This window comes from Myxocyprinus asiaticus, chromosome 36 (genome assembly GCF_019703515.2).
Source record: "Myxocyprinus asiaticus isolate MX2 ecotype Aquarium Trade chromosome 36, UBuf_Myxa_2, whole genome shotgun sequence".
NCBI classification, from domain to species: domain Eukaryota; kingdom Metazoa; phylum Chordata; class Actinopteri; order Cypriniformes; family Catostomidae; genus Myxocyprinus; species Myxocyprinus asiaticus.
In genome coordinates, this window is record NC_059379.1 from 37,462,450 (window position 1) to 37,483,572 (window position 21,123).

General features: G+C 37.7%; 1 protein-coding gene across 1 annotated transcript in view; it reads right to left on the bottom strand.

Moving 5' to 3' along the window:
* LOC127427097 (receptor tyrosine-protein kinase erbB-2-like) overlaps positions 1–21,123 on the bottom strand; it is a 118,913-nt gene that overhangs the window by 32,094 nt on the left and 65,696 nt on the right. Inside the window, exons 9-16 of the mRNA XM_051674463.1 lie at positions 17,797–17,923; positions 17,142–17,215; positions 16,047–16,137; positions 14,657–14,859; positions 7,349–7,481; positions 7,010–7,100; positions 3,796–3,950; positions 3,659–3,703 (exon numbers count right to left, since the gene is read on the bottom strand). Coding sequence (XP_051530423.1) covers positions 3,659–3,703; positions 3,796–3,950; positions 7,010–7,100; positions 7,349–7,481; positions 14,657–14,859; positions 16,047–16,137; positions 17,142–17,215; positions 17,797–17,923 — 919 coding nt within the window. The remainder of the gene's footprint in view (positions 1–3,658; positions 3,704–3,795; positions 3,951–7,009; positions 7,101–7,348; positions 7,482–14,656; positions 14,860–16,046; positions 16,138–17,141; positions 17,216–17,796; positions 17,924–21,123) is intronic.

The window sequence follows — 21,123 nt, forward strand, 5'->3', positions numbered from 1 at the left end:
CAGGACAGGGCCCCATAAACGAGGTGACTGTATGCCTTAAAGTGGCCACTCTTTGCTGATTGGTGCCCAGATGTGGATGAGAACACAAAGCATTGCCCTGTGCAGATGATACTTTCTTTTATAAAAGAGATTTTGGATGCAGGACTCACTCTATCCACACTTTATCTGGCTACTTATGTCCTTCTGGGCATAGGCATGGGCAAATAGCGTCAATAGAAGACATATTTCTGGCTGCAGGTTGGGCTTTCCCTAACACCTTTGCCAGGTTTTACAACCTGCATGTATGTTTCCTGTCCTCCCACGTATTCACAGAGGAAGAGGGTTGATCAAGACTGACATATTGGTTAATATATGTGTTAGATCAAAAACTTGGTCTCTCTATTTCCACTGGTGTGAATTAGAGCATGTGTAATGTTTCACTACCCTGTTGGCTAGTGTCATTTTGCCAAAACCCTTAGCCAGGAGATCGCTCTGCTCCCCTCCTTCCTGCTAGCCAGGAAGAGGTGCTTAGACATTGCTCCAATACCCAGTATGGCTAGTGTCTCTGTCTTGGCATCAAGCCGTTTGTTTATTGTTCCCAATTTTCTCCTTATTTCTCAATATGAAGGTGTTGCTACAGCAATGCTTCTGACTCGGCTTTAATGGCTAGTAGGCATTGCACAATGGTAAATGGTTAAATGGTATACAAATCCTATAGCGTCAGCTTTTGACGCAGTGTCGAATTTACTTACATAACCTTTGTTCCCTGAAAGGAGGGAACAAGAGGCTGCATAGCTGTGCCGCAGCTACTGATTTTTCACTGTTAAGGGACCAAAAGATATGCTCTCCTTCCTTCAGTAAGGAAATCCTGAGGGTGATGCTGAGCTGTGCCTTATATGCTCACGATGACTTTATACACAGTGTCTCGTTCCCTCTTTTCAAGTAACCAAAGTTATTTGAATAACAGAGACCTTTCTACTGTATGCCTATAAAACTTTCAAATGTGTTTTTTTTTTCTGATGTATTAATCATAGTTGTTGAAAATACTGCTGATTTGGTGACTGTGAAATAAACTTTCACCAAGGTAATATGATCTATCAGGCTAACATGGATAAGGTTGTGTCACAATTGCAAGAATTAATTCAGATAATCTTAGAAGCATATGTAAGAATCTGGAGACTTCACCCGCAAGCGGTGAACCAGGTGTGCGAGAAATATGTGCCAGCTGCCATATCTCTTTGCATCGTCTGAAAACACTTTCATCTGAAACAGTTTCACAAGCAAAACTGCTCGAGTGAGACCCAGCGTGTGCACGACAGAGACTGAGAAGGACCTGGGCGTTCAGCAAGCTGCAGCCAGGTATACTTGTAGAGACTGAACAGCAGCCAGATAAATGAATAGTTTTGAGATTTTAAACTTCAGAAAATTAAACTTCAGCATCCAATATGTTTTATATCTGTATGTATAGTGTTTAATAATTCACTGGCAATTTACACTTAAGTTTCTCTTGCTGATAACGTTTGATATGAATTGAATCTGCCTGTTTGATCTTATTATTTAAAATGTCCACTGGAAAACACCAGAAGATTCTGCCCAAATTGTAATTACAACATGTCCACTGATTTTATAGAATGTATACATATATTTGTATCAAAGATTAATACCTGTAAAAATGTGTCTAACTATCCGCAAAAAAAAAAAAAAAAAAACTGAACATTTTAACATTTAAATATATTTATGATGATTTTTTTAATGTTTGTTGTAGTGTATCGTGTACTGTAATTTAATCACAATTAATCATGATTAATATCAGAAAACTGTACGATTAATTTGTTAAAAAAAAAAGTAATCGATTCACAGCCCTATTTTAAACCTAACCACCATGAAATCCAATTTACATGAGGAAAGTTTTGCGTGCCTGTTACTGCGTGGTGAACTTGCATCAAGACGTCTTTTTTTCAGTCAATGGGTAAGTAGTTCATTACAGTATTTTATGTTGAGTCATAAAAGCCTTTTTTGTAAAAGACTGCATTGATAAATAGGTTTATAGTGCATTTTCAACATGTTTCCCACTGAGTTCAGCGTGTGCTGCGTGATTAAAATAGATGCCTCATCTTTCCTCTTACTGCAGGTTCAGGGACACAGCACTGCACGCCCAGTGCAAAGACTGTAACCTGAAGACACAGTTTATGTAAAACAGCCCTAACAAAAGTGTAGCTCCGATCCTGGCATCCTCTGTCAGTGTTCCTGGCTGCGTACGAGAGGGAAAAGTGTTGTCGGGTGTGCCGTTCCTCTTAAAAGTTTTTATCTAGAAAGTTACTAAGGGGAAATTACCAGGACTGTCTGTGGGAAAGGAGATAAAGATCTGAACTACTTGAAGGGGCAGGTTTAACCCTATTGATGAGTTGAATAAATTCACTAGCAATTGTTGTAATCAAAAGATAATCAATGCATTTTTAATCATGTCCATTTATTCAGATTATGTATACACATTTGTGTATTTGATCTCTGAGGGGGGACTGAGGGTCTGGCCATGGTCAGGAAAGCAGTAACAGTGCTTGCTCATTTAGCCCGGCTCCCAGAGAACAGATATACATGTGAGTTGTAATTAATTCATTGGTCATTGATGAAAGAAAGAAAGAGTTTTATTATGTTTAAGTTTTAGGTCATTAATTACAGACACAAATACATTCTTAGCATTCATCACTCAAAGTATATTTCTGACTGACTTGCTCTGTTGCATTTGGACGTATTGTTCAATCTTTATGTTTGTTCCAGCTGGATAAGGTCTGTATCCCAGTAAGGCATAACTCAACCTTGAGGGAAAGATAGCCTATGTTGTGTTCTGTCTAATGATGTCATTGCAGAGATTGTTTGAAGTTTTGAGAGTCATGTGACTAAGCCAAAGGATCTAAGCTCAATGGGTATCTAAAAGAAGAAGAGCCTATTGGATTTATGACAAACCTGCAACCCTTACAATACTTGATTACAATTTGTGTTGAAAGACAAACAATGACACAGCTCTGAATCATGGAATTCACGTAGTGGCACAACACCATAGTTGTATAATTTCTAGAATTATCTGTACTGTTCCCCTATCAGAACACTGTACTCATAAGAGATTGTCAATTCATTTGCATATGCCTATAATAACAGTTTTTTTTAAAACTAAATTAGTTCAAGGTTAGATCTGCCAATGGAAATGTCGAGAACTCTGTCTTCAGTCAGTGGATTGAAACTCAGCTTTAACTTCTGGTCATCACTGTTCATACTGGTCTCTTTACTGTATAGCTGTATTTCCCTACATACTGGTCTGACAGGGCCAACAGAAAAAAATTCTTACTATTCAGCCCTGTATAATTACTAACTAGATGTTTACATTTTGAAGAAAATGTGGGTGGTGCACAACTTAGTGCCACAGTGCTACTGTAGTGTTGTTGTGGGTTGTTGCCAGGGTGTTGCTATGTGCATTCTAGGTTGTTCAGAGTTATTATAGCACATTGTTTTGCGGTTACTAAGGCTTTCTTGGTGATTACTAGGTGGTTGCTTACTGCTCAGAAGAGCCCATCAAGTGGCCTGTTTTAACATCTGGCAGGCAAAAATTGTGTGATCGCCTAGAAAAGTAAAAACACATCTCCCCTGCTGCATGAGTATATTTTAAACTCTGGTAAAGTCTTACCCAGTTTTCTGTTGGATGGGGCACCCCTTATCATCTAATGGACACCTGACAGTAAACACAAAATTAAATGTGAAATTGTTGTACATGACCTGAAACTAAATAAGTTGGATTGTTTATGTGCTCAGTGCGTGACTCACGAAAGAGTGCAGTTGGTCTCACAGGGCAGACAGTGTCCTGTAGCATTGAAGTATTTCCAAACAGTGTGCTGGTCCTCTTTTACACCACTGGGACAACGCTCCACACACATATCTCCATCCTGAAAGTGCACACACTCCTTACACTGATCTGGACCCTGAATGAGAGAGACACAGTTTAAACTGTAGTGTCAAAAACACTCTTATAAGGCCTCGATGAAGTGCTTGGATAAGTGGTTCTTAACCAGGGGGGAAGGGTCCAGTAGGGTACATTTTCATGTCTGAAGTACCTCCACAACACCATCAGTAAAGCTCTGTACCCCTTCATCGACACAAAACCAAAGATGTGTACCAAAGACAAAATATAATTTAATGCTATCATTCATATTTTGATATCCCTTATGTACAAAATGAAAAGACGAAGTTGCCAGTTAAGTTTATTCATCAACAACATAAAAAACAGGTTCATATGAGCCGTGAATATGGGTATGTTTGAGTTATAAATGTCCATTTTACTTAATATTCTCTCTCAGCTAATGCTGTTAATTATACAAAGACCTTCTAATTCGGTACATAGTGAAATATAAATTTTTAGATTAGAGCTGTCAAAATTAACATGTTAATGCATGCAGTTCATTTAAAATGTTTAAATGAATGTTTTACCAATTTGACATTAGATTCTGACATTTAATTCAGCTCTGTGTGAGTTCTAAACACTGGCTGGAATAGATCTGAACCTTTGGGATGTGTCTAGGGTCATTACACTGACGCACACACTACAAACACACAAAACAGCGATTCACTGTCAGTGAGCAAGTGAGGAAGAAAAGACTTCCAAACTGTAATTGTTTGTACAAAACAAACCCAAAAGGGACTTGACAAAAATGTAGTACTAAAAGTACTTTGCAGCCTTTGCAAGGCCGAATTTAATTACAACAGATGCACGTCAACTTGTAACTATCACCTAAAAGCCAAACACACGATACATGGCACTGATGAGGGACCGCTGTGGTTTGTTGGAGTTCTCCCGTGGCCAGTCTGTCGAGGCTCCACTCAGAGTTAAAATAATTTCAACTTTGAACCCACTGCCACTGACGTTTCATCAGCTTCAGCTTATTATTACCGGACAATTCAGATGAAGTTCATTACGTGGACAGTGCCAATACTACTGTAATACTCTATTTCTGCCATAGATAAATAATGACAGAAGCAGTTAGAGTAGTATGGGTAGTATTCCATTCTGAACACGGCCGTTGTCTGCAGCGCTTTTCATGTGGAGTTCAAAGCTGTGCTTGACGCTAGCATTGACGCCCTGATGGGAGTCATGATTACTGTAGCAATGTGGATAGTCACAGCTTTATTAATGTTGTATTATAGTCACAGCTTGCCAGCTGATTAATATTGTGGAGGATGAGGGTTTTAAGAATTGAATGCACATTGCAATGAGTCTATGGGGACTAGTTATTATAGTTGGTCAACCTCCCACTTAGACTTTGGCAAACTTTGTGACTTGAATTGGTGCTATTTTAGTGCATTTCTATCTTTATATTGTGGAATGCTTTGTTTGGAAAATGTTAATAAAGCATTATTGTTACATATTGTTTTGTTTACATATTGATAGTTTTTGTTTTTTCGTTAAAATATTTGAATCGACAGATAGCACAAATACAACAGCACAAAAATATATATACATATAGTTACATGTTTATTGTTTATGTAAATTATTTTGTAATAAGTATTTACATTGATATATAAATCAAGTGCTAAAACAGTATGGTCTCTTTCATAATAGAGGCAGTTCAGTAAGCGAATCAGGAGTGTTTCGGTTGAGCACATATTAATAAGAGGGAAATTAAATGGCTTCCTTCCCGCATCCGTGCTTTGTATGAGTGAAATTAAATGTTTTTGTTGTTTTATGGTCACTGACTGTAAAGAACAGAAAGGGTATTAAAAGAGACATTTTTCAATGACTACAAAATGGATTGTGTGGATCTCGTATTTGGACACACATTACAAGGAACGAGTCAAACCAAACTTTTACTCTTAACACCCACTGAAAGGATCTCTGTGCTGAACAACGCATCGAGTAAAATATTGATTTTAGGATTTTAAGAACCAATATCAGGATTGTTCAAATGAAGACTACAATTAATTGGATAAATGACATTTTTACCCAGCCGCAATACCTATTTTTCTAATTCATACAGTGCATTTGGTTTTACAGGTTCAACACACCCTGGAACCTTCTTACGTACCCACTGGTGTATGTATACTCCGGGTTGGGAATCACTGCCCTAGGGGGCCTTAGCAAACAAAAAAAAGTCGGGGCAAAGAATGACTTAAAATTATTCAAACAAAATAAAATAATTTATCAAAATAATCTAAATAAATTACTAAAAACACTCTAAATCAAGATATAGGCCTGCAACATGTCAGTTCTTGAAACTTTAGAATCTTTAAATTAATCGTGAAGACATATTTTAATCAATTGACACTCCTAGTCTCTGGTGCAGCACACTTTGAATATTCTCTTGGATAATGGGGCCTTGGAGTAAAAAATGTTCAAAACCACTAGCTTAGATTACTTTATGCAGATTGTTCATGGCAAAAAGACACTTTGGAAGATTGCATTTATAAACTAGATTTGTATATTTTGTGAAGAAAATGTAAATGGTGCCTGCCCATGCAAGATTTGCTTTTACAATGTTTGGGTTGTTGTTGGGATGTTGTTAGGGTGTTCTGAGAATAAGCATGTTCCTAAGTGGTGACTATGGTGTTCCAGGTGGATTCCTGGGCATTGCTAGGGTGTTTTTTTGGTTGCTGGAGTGTTATTACATGTTTAGTGGCCTGAGTGAGAAGAGCACAACCCCATGCCTTTATAATGTTCTGGTGTAGAGACATGACTGATGCATGTTGCTATGAATTCTGGGTGGTTACTAAGGCATTTGTAGGCAGTTGCTAGGGTGTTAGTAAATGGTTGCTTGGGAGGTATCACTCAAATCCATAACACAAACAGTGTGGGACAAGTTACATGCTGAACATTAGTACTTACGGTTTGGGTTTCTTTTCTTTTTTTAATGGTTAGGGTGTTAGGTTTAAGTTAGGGTTAACGTCATCCTAAGTATGAGCAACAGTCATAGTGATTCTTGCCTTGGCAAACAACTCTAATAACATTTCCTATGTATTGTATGTATTTGTTTTTGCATGTATATCTTACAGGGCCTGTACAGGAGGCAGAGCCGTTGACTGCTTGACACTCTGGGTGGCATGAGACACAGTAGGAACCATCCACAAACTCCCGTACTGACCTGTGAGAAAAACAATTGATGGAGACATAACACTGAGACTTTTAAAACCACCATCTATAACAGCAGAATATTAATATACATTACGTTTTACAACATAAGCAACTATTGCTATGCACTATAAACACAAGTGGATTCAACACTACATTTAAAAATTAACAGTTAAATAATCTCTATGATGCCCAAGTGGTTTTGGAAGGCATTTTACAAGTAAACACAAAAACGAATCTGCACCATTACACTGTACTCACCCATGTAGGACATTACAGTGCTCCACACACTCAGTCCCACGTTTGTAATTGACACATGACACACACTGACCGGGTCCGGGCCCCCAGCAGCCCGCCTCAGCACACAGGGGGTCACACACTCTGCCCTCCAAAACTACACAGAAAGGGAAGAATTTCTTTTTGATTTTTAAAATCAATGCAATGGAATATTATTTATTATGGGAAACTGAAAGATTTAAAGACCCCATGAATTGTTTTGACAAACAGTTTTGATTTCTTGTGTTTATGTACTTCTTGAAATGGGAAGTTTGAGGAAGTTTTATCAAAGTGCTTGTCCCTTTTAAAAAATGTGTAAATGGGATTTAGTTATGACTTAAGACACGAATCTTGTTTTACTACTTGCTCATCAAAAGCAGGTGGTACTGTATTAGGGAGAGGAAATTCTCATTCTCAAGAGCATTTGATTGGACATAATATGTGTGGGTCATCAATATTTTTGGTCTGTTCTTCCCAGAAAAGGAAAACTGTACATTTTAATTGTGTATTTCTACTATAAATTAATTTTGTTCAATGGCATTTAGATGCTCAAAATAGCACATGTACTCTAATTGTGATATCATCTGGTTTTAAATCATGGGAAGCACAGTAAAAGTAAGCAAAATAAACCTAGGAAATCCATCTGCTAAGAATGTGTGTGTGTTTCTTCACCTTTGGGCACTTTTAGCTCTGTGAATTCCTAGAAAGTAAAGCCTTGTTTAAACATTTTCACACTCTCACAATTGTTTTTTTCCCAATTATTCTTTTAACAAATGTACAACAGTGTATGTACATGCATCACAGGAGAATTGTCTCATTTTAGTCTCTTTTTTTATGAGATTCATTAAAAAATTCCCACCACAGTGTGATTATGTTTATTAGAATTTTGTGGTGGAAATTACGCAGAATGGAATTACATTTTTAATGTCTTCGAAATAAAATGGCAGACTCTTTTGTCTTGCTTAGGCTAATTTCATAGCTAGCATATGTATCCTCAATACACATAATTCATATTCACACTTTTTGCATAATTTGGCAAAATTACAGTTTAATTGGAAATTATTCCTAATAAAAAATACTCTGCTCACAAGTGATATTTACTTTAATTTTTCTTTGTTTTCTTGGAACAAAGAAACATTTTCATATTTTATTCTCAAGCCCTTCACTGACACTTGTCGACTTGGTTAATATGCACACTGTGAGATGTTACCCCACTCTTCCACCAAGGCACTTGCAAGTTCCCGGACATTTCTGGGGGGAATGGCCCTAGCCCTCATCCTCCCATCCAACAGGTCCCAGACACGCTCAATGGGATTGAGATCCGGGCTCTTCGCTGGCCATGGCAGAACACTGATATTCCTGTCTTGCAGGAAATCATGCACAGAACGAGCAGTATGTCTGGTGGTATTGTCATGCTGGAGGGTCATGTCAGGATGAGCCTGCAGGAAGGGTACCACATGAGGGAGGAGGATGTCTTCCCTGTAATGCACAGCGTTGAGATTGCCTGCAATGACAACAAACTCAGTCCGATGATGCTGTGACACACTGCCCCAGACCATGATGGACCCTCCACCTCCAAATCGATCCCACTCCAGAGTACAGGCCTCAGTGTAACATTCATTCCTTCGACGATAAACGCTCATCAATGAAGAGCACTTTTTGCCAGTCCTGTCTGGTCCAGCGAAGGTGGGTTTGTGCCCATAGGCGATGTTGTTGCTGATGATGTCTGGTAAGGACCTGCCTTACAACAGGCTTACAAGCCTGCAGTCCAGCCTCTCTCAGCCAATTGCGGACAGTCTGAGCACTGATGGAGGGATTGTGCGTTCCTGGTGTAACTCGGGCAGTTGTTGTTGCCATCCTGTACCTGTCAAGCAGGTGTGATATTCAGATGTACCGATCCTGTGCAGGTGTTGTTACACGTGGTCTGCCGCTGTGAGGATGATCAGCTGTCCTTCCTGTCTCCCTGTAGCGCTGTCTTAGGCGTTTCACAGTACGGACATTGCAATTTATTGCCCTGGCCACATCTGCAGTCCTCATGCCTCCATGCAGCATGCATAAGGCACGTTCACGCAGATGAGCAGGGACCCTGGGCATCTTTCTTTTGGTGTTTTTCAGAGTCAGTAGAAAGTTCTCTTTGGTGTCCTAAGTTTTATAACTGTGACCTTAATTGCCTACCATCTGTAAGCTGTCAGTGTCTTAACGACCGTTCCACAGGTGCATGTTCATTAATTGTTAATGGTTCATTGAACAAGCATGGAAAACATTGTTTAAACCCCTTACAATAAAGATCTGTAAAGTTATTTGTATTTTTACAAAATTATCTTATTTTGCTGAGTTTATACACTACCAGTCAAAACTTCTGAAACACTTGACTGAAATGTTTCTCATGATCTTAAAAATCTTTTGATCTGAAGGCGTATGCTTAAATGTTTGAAATTAGTTTTGTAGACAAAAATATAATTGTGCCACCATATTAATTTATTTCATTATACAACAAATGTAATTTAAAAAAAAAAGTTTCTGCAATTGCATCTCAGGGTGATACCTCAAGAAGTTGGTTGAGAAAATGTCAAGAGTACATGTCTGCAAATTCTAGGCAAAGGGTGACTACTTTGAAGATGCTAAAATATAACACAGTTTTGATTTATTTTGGATTTTTAGACACAACATAATTCCCATAGTTCCATTTATGTTATTCCATAGTTTTGATGCCTTTACTATTATTCTAAAATGTGAATAAAATTCTAATAAAGAATGAGTAAGTGTTTCAAAACTTTTGACCGGTAGTGTATATATAGTAGGGGCAAAACTGTTTAGTTTGGTGAAAATTACGCCACAACTATAAGTCTTAATTTTTGAAAGATTAATAGAAATAATTTTCACATAATAAATATTGAAAGGGTTGATGTTTGTTTCACTCTTTGTTTATATTATCATTACAGCTGTCAATTAAACAAATTAATTTACTGTGGTTAGTTGTATGAAAAATAATAAGTAAAAAAAAAAACACATAAACAAAATAAAATAATAAATCAATAAATCATGACCTCTACATAAATTCTGTAATAAGGAATGTTCCTACCATCAGAACAATTTAAGCTTGATGTTTTTGCGAATTCGTGGAAGTAGAAGGCAGTCAGCGCAACTCCGGCGGTGCAGGCAACACACCGTGTCAAGCCAACAAGCAGGCAGGCAGGCAGCACAGCCTTCTACAGACACGCTTTTGGGCTCAAAGTATTGGTCTGCAACCCGACCCAGGCCCGACGGGACCCGAGAAACCACGGTGTTTGGACCAGTAGTGAGAGGCTACGCAGCCAAAGTGAGACTCCAAATAAGTACATAGACCAACAATTAAAGAGTGCAGAGGGAAGCAGTCCAATTCTAGGGCTATGTTCAAAGATATGCTTTTAGAATGTTAAAGACAGAAGTTCATGTTTATGTAGAAAACAATTGATCCCCTGTAAGCCCAAAGGACAAGAATTCATAGAACTGGAAAGTACCATTAAAAGTGCTGAAACAAAGTGCCAAATGTCACACTCCTACAAACCTAAATACACAAAAAGATATGCATACTGTACATTTTTAATAATCTGAAGTTATTCATATAAAGTTTATGAAACTGATAATTCTGGTCCTGGATGCTGATTGTCAATACCCCCCAGTAGAAGATGGCTGCTATGCACTGTGCAGTACCCATAGAAGTCAACTATTAACCTAAGGCCACGTCCACACTAATCCATAGTTTAAAACCTCCGTTTTCAGTTTCCTTATGTCAACGTTTTCAAAAGTATGCTTTTATAGAGAGCATTTTTGAAAGTCCCATTTTCGAGTGTATTTGTTTGGGTCTTTATCTTTTTTAAGTTCATGTTTCTTTAATGAATCTGTATAAACTTCTAACATACAGTAAGTCAAGCCAGTTCAATAACATAAAATGTGAAGAACCCCTGTGGTAAAAAAAACCAACCGGCCCGATGTCTTACATGCTGGCAAGGCTTTCATTACCTCAACAAGCTACTCCAAAGTTGTATCTCCATCAAGAGTCTTTTTTCCCATTCGTCAATTAAGGAAGGTCAACTAAGGGCGGTAGAGTAAGGAAATCACAAATATCCTTATCCGTATTAACAGAAGGAATGGCGGAAGATGCATTTACTCTACCTTCTGGGACAAAATAGTGTTGTAATGATATTTTAACTGAGTCAGCTCCCTAAGACAGTGGTGGAACTGAAAATCTAAGTAAAAGCAATGCTACTGAAAAAATAATTCACTTGAGAAGAAAAGCTGATAAAAATATGACTCAAGTATGAGTAAATAAGTAATTTGCTGAAAAAATACTTAGCAAAAAAAAAAGAATATATATATATATATATATATATATATATATACAAATTACTTTTCTAAAATGTTTTGCTACTGTTCACCACCGATGCATTATCACATATACTGCCAAAACACTAACTATGGTTTCTGGAGGTCACGTGATGCCATGCAGGGAGCAGACATGTGAGCAACGAGCTCTGCGCACTTTGCTCAATTTTTTATTCTTTTTGTGATAACCTGGTGAAATTCGATACAGTCAGTAACTCATTTGCTCTTGGAGGTAAAATATGGCAAAGAAGTCAAAATCCTCAGGCTCTGGAGACATTAAAAGACATTTAAGTGCTCAGGATGAAAGCCCTGTCAGGCCTACAGACCAGGGACTTGATTTGGTTGGTGCGACGAGAGATGAAATCCAGCGTCAACTGTCCAACATGTCGGTGATGCTGATGAGGATTCTTGCTGACTTGGAGGATCTCGCTGTTATACGGCGATCGATTACAGCGATGGAAACAAAATTCTCTGAGTTGGTCACAGGAGTGACGGATGTTGAGAGACGAATCGATTGTCTTAAGTCATCGGAAAGGGAATTATCCGCTAATCCACCCGAGACCAAAGTTGATTTGGAATGTGTTCTTGGAAAAATTGAAGATCTTGAGAATAGAAAATCGCAGGAATAACGTCCGAATTGTTGGAATTCCTGAGCATGAGGAGGGCAGAGATATGGTGAAATTCTTTGATGAACTCATCCAGAGTCTGCTCGACATTACGGGCTGCGGGCTGGAAATCGAGCGAGCTCATAGGAGTTCTGGCTGGTAGATCTACAGAGGGAAACAGGCCCAGATAAATTTTAGTCACATTTCTGAGATCATCCGATTAAGATCTTGTGTTGTGCCAAGTGAGGAACAAAGGAAGGCTTTCTTGGAAGAATCACAGTATTTTCTTGTTCCCGGACTTTGAGAATTCGACAAGAGAGAAATGCGAGCGATTCAAGGAGGGTAAGAAACTCTTGCATCAAAGAAATATAGTTTTTGCACTGATGTTTCCGGCCAGACTGAGAATAGAGATGAAGATCTTTTATACAATCTATGAGTGAGTAAACCATTGGGGGTTTTCTCATGTAAGTGGATCGACTCGCTGTTCATTGACTCTACTGTTGGAGGAAGTTGGGCATCATCGTCATTTTTGTTTCTTTTTGCATTGACTCCGTCTGGCGGCTGGAGTCTGTTTGGTGGAATAACACTTTTCCTTAAAGAATCTTTTGCATTGACGGAAGATTGCTTCTGCACTGAAGTTCCCGGCTAGATTGAGATTAGACACTATGGATGACCACAAAATGTTTGCATGCCCACACAAAGGATGTCTTTTTTACAGTTGGTGGTCTGAGTAAGTCATGGTGTATTATTTTCATGTGTCCTCTGAGTGAACTTGACTCTTGATCACCCGAGGAACCGGGATTCCTGTTTTGCTGCTGTTTATGATGGAGTTTGCTTTGTGGAGTAACACTGCTTTGGGACAGTTTTGTGGATGAATCTGCACGTTCTTTGTTCTTATGCCTCCTGTTGGCTGGGGTTTGATTTGCAGAGTTTTACTGCGGGACATTGGAATGATTACGTCATCTGCTGCATTCATAAGCAACCGGTTCACTGTGGTTTGATTGTTGCACTAATGGGAAGTGTGGTCTATATAATCTTGTTTTTGACACACAATTAATTTCTTTCTATTATATCAAGATCGTTAATATGAATGGATTATCCCTCTCCACATGGAATGTCAATGGGTTGGGGCACCCCATAAAAAGAAGAAAGGTTGTTACTTTTCTTAAGCGTAAGAAATATGAACTAGAGTTTCTTCAAGAAACACATCTTTACCCACAGGAAGCTGAAAAATTTGGGAAGATATGGGGTGGACATATTTTTTTAGTGCTGGCTCAAGTAAGAGCAGGGGAGTTATTATATTGATAAATAAACATCTACAATTCAAATATCTCAAACAGATTAAGGATAAATTAGGTAGAGTCATTACTGTTTTAGTTGAAATTCAGAAACAAAGGCTGACTTTGGCTAATATTTACGCACCTAACCCTGATGACCAGGGCTTTTTTATAGATTTTGAAGGGATGTTGCAAACTGCTGGCACCACTTATGATATAATATTGGGAGGAGACTTTAATCTTTTGATGGACTCAGTCCTTGATCATAGTGAAGCGAAAGTGTGTAAGCCCCTAGAGCAACAGTGACACTTCAAAGGATGTGTAAAAATCTTGGTCTTGCATATATCTGGCGACTTTTGAACCCATCTGGTAGGGACTATACATTTTTTTCCCCATCAGTTCATAAAATCTATTCTAGAATAGATTTTTTTTGTTTATATCTAAGTCCCTCACTTCATCTGTAGTCGATTGCTCAATTGAAAACATCTTAGTTTCAGATCACGCCCTGGTGAGTTTAGAGATGTTGCCCCATACGGAGAAAAATAAATCATATAGTTGGCACTTTAATGTATCCCTTTTGCAAAATCCTGATTTCCAACAAATTTTAAAGGCTGAAATCAATGTTTATATGGAGACCAACTGGTTCTAAGTATCATCTGTGGGCGTGGCTTGGGAGGCATTTAAGGCAGTTCTTAGGGGTCAGATCATACAGTATGCCTCATTCCTCAAAAAATCCAAAGCACAAGAACTTGTGGAATTGGAAAGGAATATTAAAAGGGCAGAGGCAGAGCTGAAATGTCGTATGTCGTCTGATGGCCTCAGAGAATTGACCCGATTGAAATATAGTTATAATGCTATTTTGTAGCGGAAAGTGGAAAACGCAATTCCAGTGTGGATGAGCAAAACTAATGCGTTTTCAAACGAAAATGTATTAGTGTGGACGTGGACTTATCTTACATGCAAGGGACTATATCTTCTAGTGGAAGGATGCAACTGAATTTGCTTTTTAAATTAACATTACAAAAATATAAAAAAGGGTCTTTTACCACATGTTTGTTGGTCTTGGTTGTTGTTGCTGATGAGGTTCGGTCCCTGTGTGGGGTGTAGCAGAGAGGTCCAGGGAAAAGAGGAGGTGTAGCACAGTCTAGAGTTATTATGAATCAGAACTAAACCCCCACTGACACTGCGCAATGAACGCAACCCGAGAGACTCAATCTGCAAAGATTGAACTCCCAAAGAGAAAACACCCCTGGAGACAAAGAGACACGAGACAAACAGGTTAACTAGACACCTAAGGTAATTAGATTACTAGATTTTACATTGTTTGAAAAGAATGTGATGTTTGCCTGTGCAAAAGTCACCACCACAGCTAGCATGTTCTGTATGGTTGCTAGGGTGTTCTGGGTGGTTGCTTGGTAGTTATGTAATTGCTACGGCATTGCTAAGGGGTAGCAAGAGTATTCTGAGTGGTTGTTAGCCCGTTGTTATTTAGTTACTAGGGTGTTCTGGGTGGTTGCTAGGGGGCTTTGGGTTGTTGCAAGGTGGCTGCTAACTGACCCAGTCAAAAGAACCCACCCCTAAGTCTCTATTGTATTCTGGTCTCTAGATATAGCTTGGGTCTCTCCTTCAGTGCAAGTCTAAGGGATTTTTTCCCACACATTTTATCGTCCACAAGGTATAAAATCATACATCCGATCACTTAAAAGTTAAAATAAATAGCAATAAGAAAAGTAATAGCACACCTCTCCTTTAACAAGCTGAATGACTTGAGGTATTATTAATGTCTGTGGCACAAACAGTGCAGGATGAGTTAAATGTGTTTAATACTTAAGGTCAGGGGTTTGTTCAAATCCCAATTCCCAAGTATGAGCAATAATAATAGTGATACTTACCTTTGCAAATACCACTAATTACAATAAAATTCATCACTGAAACAATGTTATATAACAATATTCAATTATATTCTTTAGATTTATATAGTGCAGACAAAACACACATTTCAATGCAAAGAGGTAATGACAAAGAAACCTAATAATTTTTCTGCCCCATCTGTTTGTGCAAGTTTCTATTTTGAAGATTAAACTATGAAAAATTACCTACACTTTCATAAACTAACAAAGTGCATTCTTTTCCCACAGTTGGCTTAGTGACAATTGACTTGAAGGGTTAAAAGCAAAGAACATATGACACATCATGCAGCAAGTGTAAAGGTATAATCATTAACCTTTATAACTAACGGGAAACTGCAGAATTTATAAGTCTAACTAGCAGCCAGATGCGCAGCAAAGTAGGTATACTGTCCAGCAAATAAAATGATGTGTGTGTGAAGACTGTATTAGGAAACAGGAAATGTAGAGAGCAGAAAAACAAAAAAAGATACAGGTTAAGCAACATATCAGATAAGAAGCAAAGAGAGAAGGAGCGAGAGATACTTACTTGTAAAGCATTCTTCCTCTGATCACCCTCAAGTTTTCAAAAGCACTCAGATCAGGCAAATAATCTGGCCATGCATCAATGTACAGATATCCTAAATCGAAATATAATGAAAATACATTGTTATCCCAAATGTAAATTTCATAAACATTGTTACTAAGGTGGGGGACAAAAAGTATTTACTGATGCATCATGATCCTTTCTCAAATTATTCTGAATTGATCCAAAAAACAAACCAAAAAAAAAAAAACTTTTGAATCTACATAATGGGATTTTTAAAATGAATTATTTATAATTATGGTAATTGATCAGCATATGCAGGACATATCGTGACTCCCTGAATCAGAATTATATTGGATCGTAAGGTGCCTAAAAATTCCCAACCCTTATTGTTAACCTCCTATGGTTTTTAGTCATTTTTGACCGAAATAAATTTTCCTCGTTTAATAAAAATGGTTTCTTTATCGGAGTAGTACAAGACTTGGTGACTTTTCCTCCATTTGCCATCTGAACATAAAAAATAAAAAAAATGGGCTTGATTCGATAAGTCTAAGCGAACATTTCTGGTATTCGTGATCAAAACTGACCGACCACTGAAAATGAATGGGAAAGCTTTTTTTTTTTTTTTTTGTTACTGTCAAATACAAATCAAAATATCAGTCAATGCAGAAAAAAAAAAAAAAAAAAAGACAAATTACAGGGTGAGACTCTAAAACATCCTCAGTGCAAAACATACACACCCACTCACACACAAACATGAACTGGGGAGACTAACACAGAGCTTTTTTTATTTTTATTTTTTTTTTTTTTTACATTTGTCAAAGCAAAAAAAAATAAAAAAATTCCGTCACAATGCTACACACTCAGAATTGAAGGGGTGAGACGATAACACACTCACAACGCAAAACACACACACAGAGAACCAGGGCATCAATAAGTGGAGCTCTACAGCCATCATTTTGTCATTGTTGGCATTACAAGTCATCTGTTGTTTTCCAACTGATGACAGCAATCTGACACACACACACACACACGTTGGTGCGGCTATCCTTATGAGGTCTCTCCATGGACAATGATCATTTGAACTGTGATGTTCACCTGTGATCTCCTCTATAGTCTTCAATCTCTCTAGGTCACTCCACTGCAGTCCAGATGAATTGGTAAGAGTGTTCCTATACAGAGAACACAACAGATTTAATAAGTATAACAACAGATGCAAGTTTAACAATACCACTGTCATGTATGGAGAATTGTGATCAGCAATAAAATTCTGTCATTATTTACTCATCCCCATGCTGTTTTTAAACTTGTATGACTTCCGTATAACAAAAAAGGAGAAATTTTGAAGAATGATATCACAGCTCCTTGCCATACAAAGAAACCATAAAAAAAAAATAAAAAAAAAAAAAAAAAAACACCAAAGTTTGATGTCAGTGGCAGCAAAAAAGCACAAATTAGATTTTAGGTTTTTGGTGAACAACAACTTAAATTTCAGTCTGTCTCTTATAGAAAGCTAGAGTTTGGCTTCAGAAGACTGAAATGTAGTGACCAAGTTGTATGGACTATTTTTATGGTTCTTTTTGTCATTGTTGAAGCTTGACAGCCCTTGGTCACGGTATGCTACTTTAACATACTTACAAACATCTGTTTTTGTGTCCCACAGAAGAAAATTATACAGAATGACATGAGGGCAAATAGATAATGACATAATTGTATTTTTAGGTGAACTACTATTTCAATTGTCCTTGCTTACACTTTAAATGAGTCCGAAAGAAAAGCCAAACTGCCATAGATCTTCTTACAGCCAACAAACATGCCAATGTTGGTGGTGTCCACAACTGACACGCCCTGAAGGTTTCCCATACCTAACCCATAACACACTAACAGACAGCACACAAACATATGAATACTAATATAAGAAATGGAAAAATAATGCTACATCAAAGAACCAATCACATTTACTGTACATTTATTCATAATTCAGTCATAACACATGGGTAAGTTCACCATCTCTAAAGGCCAGAAACATACTCTACACAAGTACTGTACACAAACACAGACGCAAATGCATTTCAAGTGTGTGGTCCCATTGTACATACTTAAACATGCATTTTTGAATTACTGTGGCGGTAAGTAACCCCATTTCACGAAAGGTGTGATTTAAATGTCCTTTAAATTTAGTCAGTATTTCAGCATGTCATATTTTGCTTAGTCAATTTTACTAAAATAGTATATAATATTAGTTGACAAAAATAACATTTTAGTTGACAATAATGTGCAAAATAACAAAAACATGTATTAAACTGTTACAGACCAAACTTTAGTCAAATTAAATATTTTGAAACATGTATAAACTACCTTTAAAAGAAAGATTATGTTCAATATGTAAGATTACATATAAGAACATGAGAAAACTGTCCTGAAACACTAAGCTCCTCAAATAATAGCATACAATGAATATACTGAAGTATTAGCTACTTTTTAGAAGTTACTCTGTTGTGAATTCCTCACACTCAGCCACTTTAGGATACTGCGTTATGTGTAGCACATTTTTCAGAAAACAGCGAATTCACTATGAGAGTAATGCGTTCTGAATTGCTCGTAACTTAGTTCAAGTTCACCTGCTCATACGCTTCATTGTCTGTGCAGGTTGTAATATTACGTGTATGTCCAAGATATAGCTGATTTGTCACATATATAGGATTCGGATTAGTGAGGTAATTAACCCGTTAGTAAAGTTCACTGCAAAGATGTTCAGCTCTTTCAACTCATGCAGCTCAAGCGGGGAAATCCCCATCATTCTATGAAAGGACTATTCATATCAATTTCTTTCCAGATTTTTCTTTCTTACATTTTTTTTAAAAAAACAGCGTTAATGCATTGTTAATATCTTGCAACATATTTTTTCTCATTATACAGTACTGTGCAAAAAGTCTTAGGCACTTAAGATGTTTCACAAAAGCATGTGTCTTAAGATGGTTATTTTTATCTTCAGCTTTAGTGTGTCAATAGGAAATATACAGGTGCATCTCAATAAATTAGAATGTCGTGGAAAAGTTCATTTATTTCAGTAATTCAACTCAAATTGTGAAACTTGTGTATTAAATAAATTCAATGCACACAGACTGAAGTAGTTTAAGTCTTTGGTTCTTTTAATTGTGATGATTTTGGCTCACATTTAACAAAAACCCACCAATTCACTATCTCAAAAAATTAGAATACATCATAAGACCAATAAAAAAAACATTTTTAGTGAATTGTTGGCAAGTCTTCTGGAAAGTATGTTCATTTACTGTATATGTACTCGGTAGGGGCTCCTTTTGCTTTAATTACTGCCTCAATTTGGCGTGGCATGGATGTGATCAGTTTGTGGCACTGCTGAGGTGGTATGGAAGCCCAGGTTTCTTTGACAGTGGCCTTCAGCTCATCTGCATTTTTTGGTCTCTTGTTTCTCATTTTCCTCTTGACAATACCCCATAGATTCTCTGTGGGGTTCAGGTCTGGTGAATTTGCTGGCCAGTCAAGCACACCAACACCATGGTCATTTAACCAACTTTTGGTGCTTTTGGCAGTGTGGGCAGGTGCCATATCCTGCTGGAAAATGAAATCAGCATCTTTCAGCAGAAGGAAGCATGAAGTGCTCCAAAATTTCTTGGTAAATGAGTGCAGTGACTTTGGTTTTCAAAAAACACAATGGACCAACACCAGCAGATGACATTGCACCCCAAATCATCACAGACTGTGGAAACTTAACACTGGACTTCAAGCAACTTGGGCTATGAGCTTCTCCACCTTTCCTCCAGACTCTAGGACCTTGGTTTCCAAATGAAATACAAAACTTGCTCTCATCTGAAAAGAGGACTTTGGACCACTGGGCAACAGTCCAGTTCTTCTACTCCTTAGCCCAGGTAAGATGCCTCTGACGTTGTCTGTGGTTCAGGAGTGGCTTAACAAGAGGAATACGACAACTGTAGCCAAATTCCTTGACATGTCTGTGTGTGGTGGCTCTTGATGCCTTGACCCCAGCCTCAGTCCATTCCTTGTGAAGTTCATCCAAATTCTTGAATCGATTTTGCTTGACAATCCTCATAAGGCTGCGGTTCTCTCGGTTGGTTGTGCATCTTTTTCATCCACACTTTTTCCTTCCACTCAACTTTCTGTTAACATGCTTGGATACAGCACTCTGTGAACAGCCAGCTTCTTTGGCAATGAATGTTTGTGGCTTACTCTCCTTGTGAAGGGTGTCAATGATTGTCTTCTGGACAACTGTCAGATCAGCAGTCTTCCCCATGATTGTGTAGCCTAGTGAACCAAACTGAGAAACCATTTTGAAGGCTCAGGAAACCTTTGCAGGTGTTTTGAGCTGATTAGCTGATTGGCATGTCACCATATTCTAATTTTTTGAGATAGTGAATTGGTGGGTTTTTGTTAAATGTGAGCCAAAATCATCACAATTAAAAGAACCAAAGACTTAAACTACTTCAGTCTGTGTGCATTGAATTTATTTAATACATGAGTTTCACAATTTGAGTTGAATTACTGAAATAAATGAACTTTTCCATGACATTCTAATTTATTGAGATGCACCTGTAAATGTTAGACTCCCAAACATTACTTTTGCAAATAGAAAAGATCAGAATAGAAGAACAGGGAGCCCTGCAACAGATGTCATGGCCCCCAAAAAGCCCACCACTGAACATCGTGTCAGTCTGAGATTACATAAAGAGACAGAAGCAATTGAGACAGAAATAGATAGAAGAACTGTGGCGAATTCTCTGCCAACAACCAAGAAAAACTGTGTCCAGGTGTACCTAGGAGAATTGGTGCTGTTTTAAAGACAAAGGTGGTCACACCGAATATTGATTTAGCTTTTTTTTATGTTTACTGGACTTTGTATGACATTAAGTGATAAATTAAAACTATTTATGTCATTATTTTTGAAGACATCCTCACTATGCAACATTTTTCACAAGTGCCTAAAACTATTGCACAGTACTGTCTATTTGTCAGTAGTATGTTTTATTTAAAACAATTTGATTAACATCATGATGCGTCTTTCCATCTGGTCTTTGTTATTGTA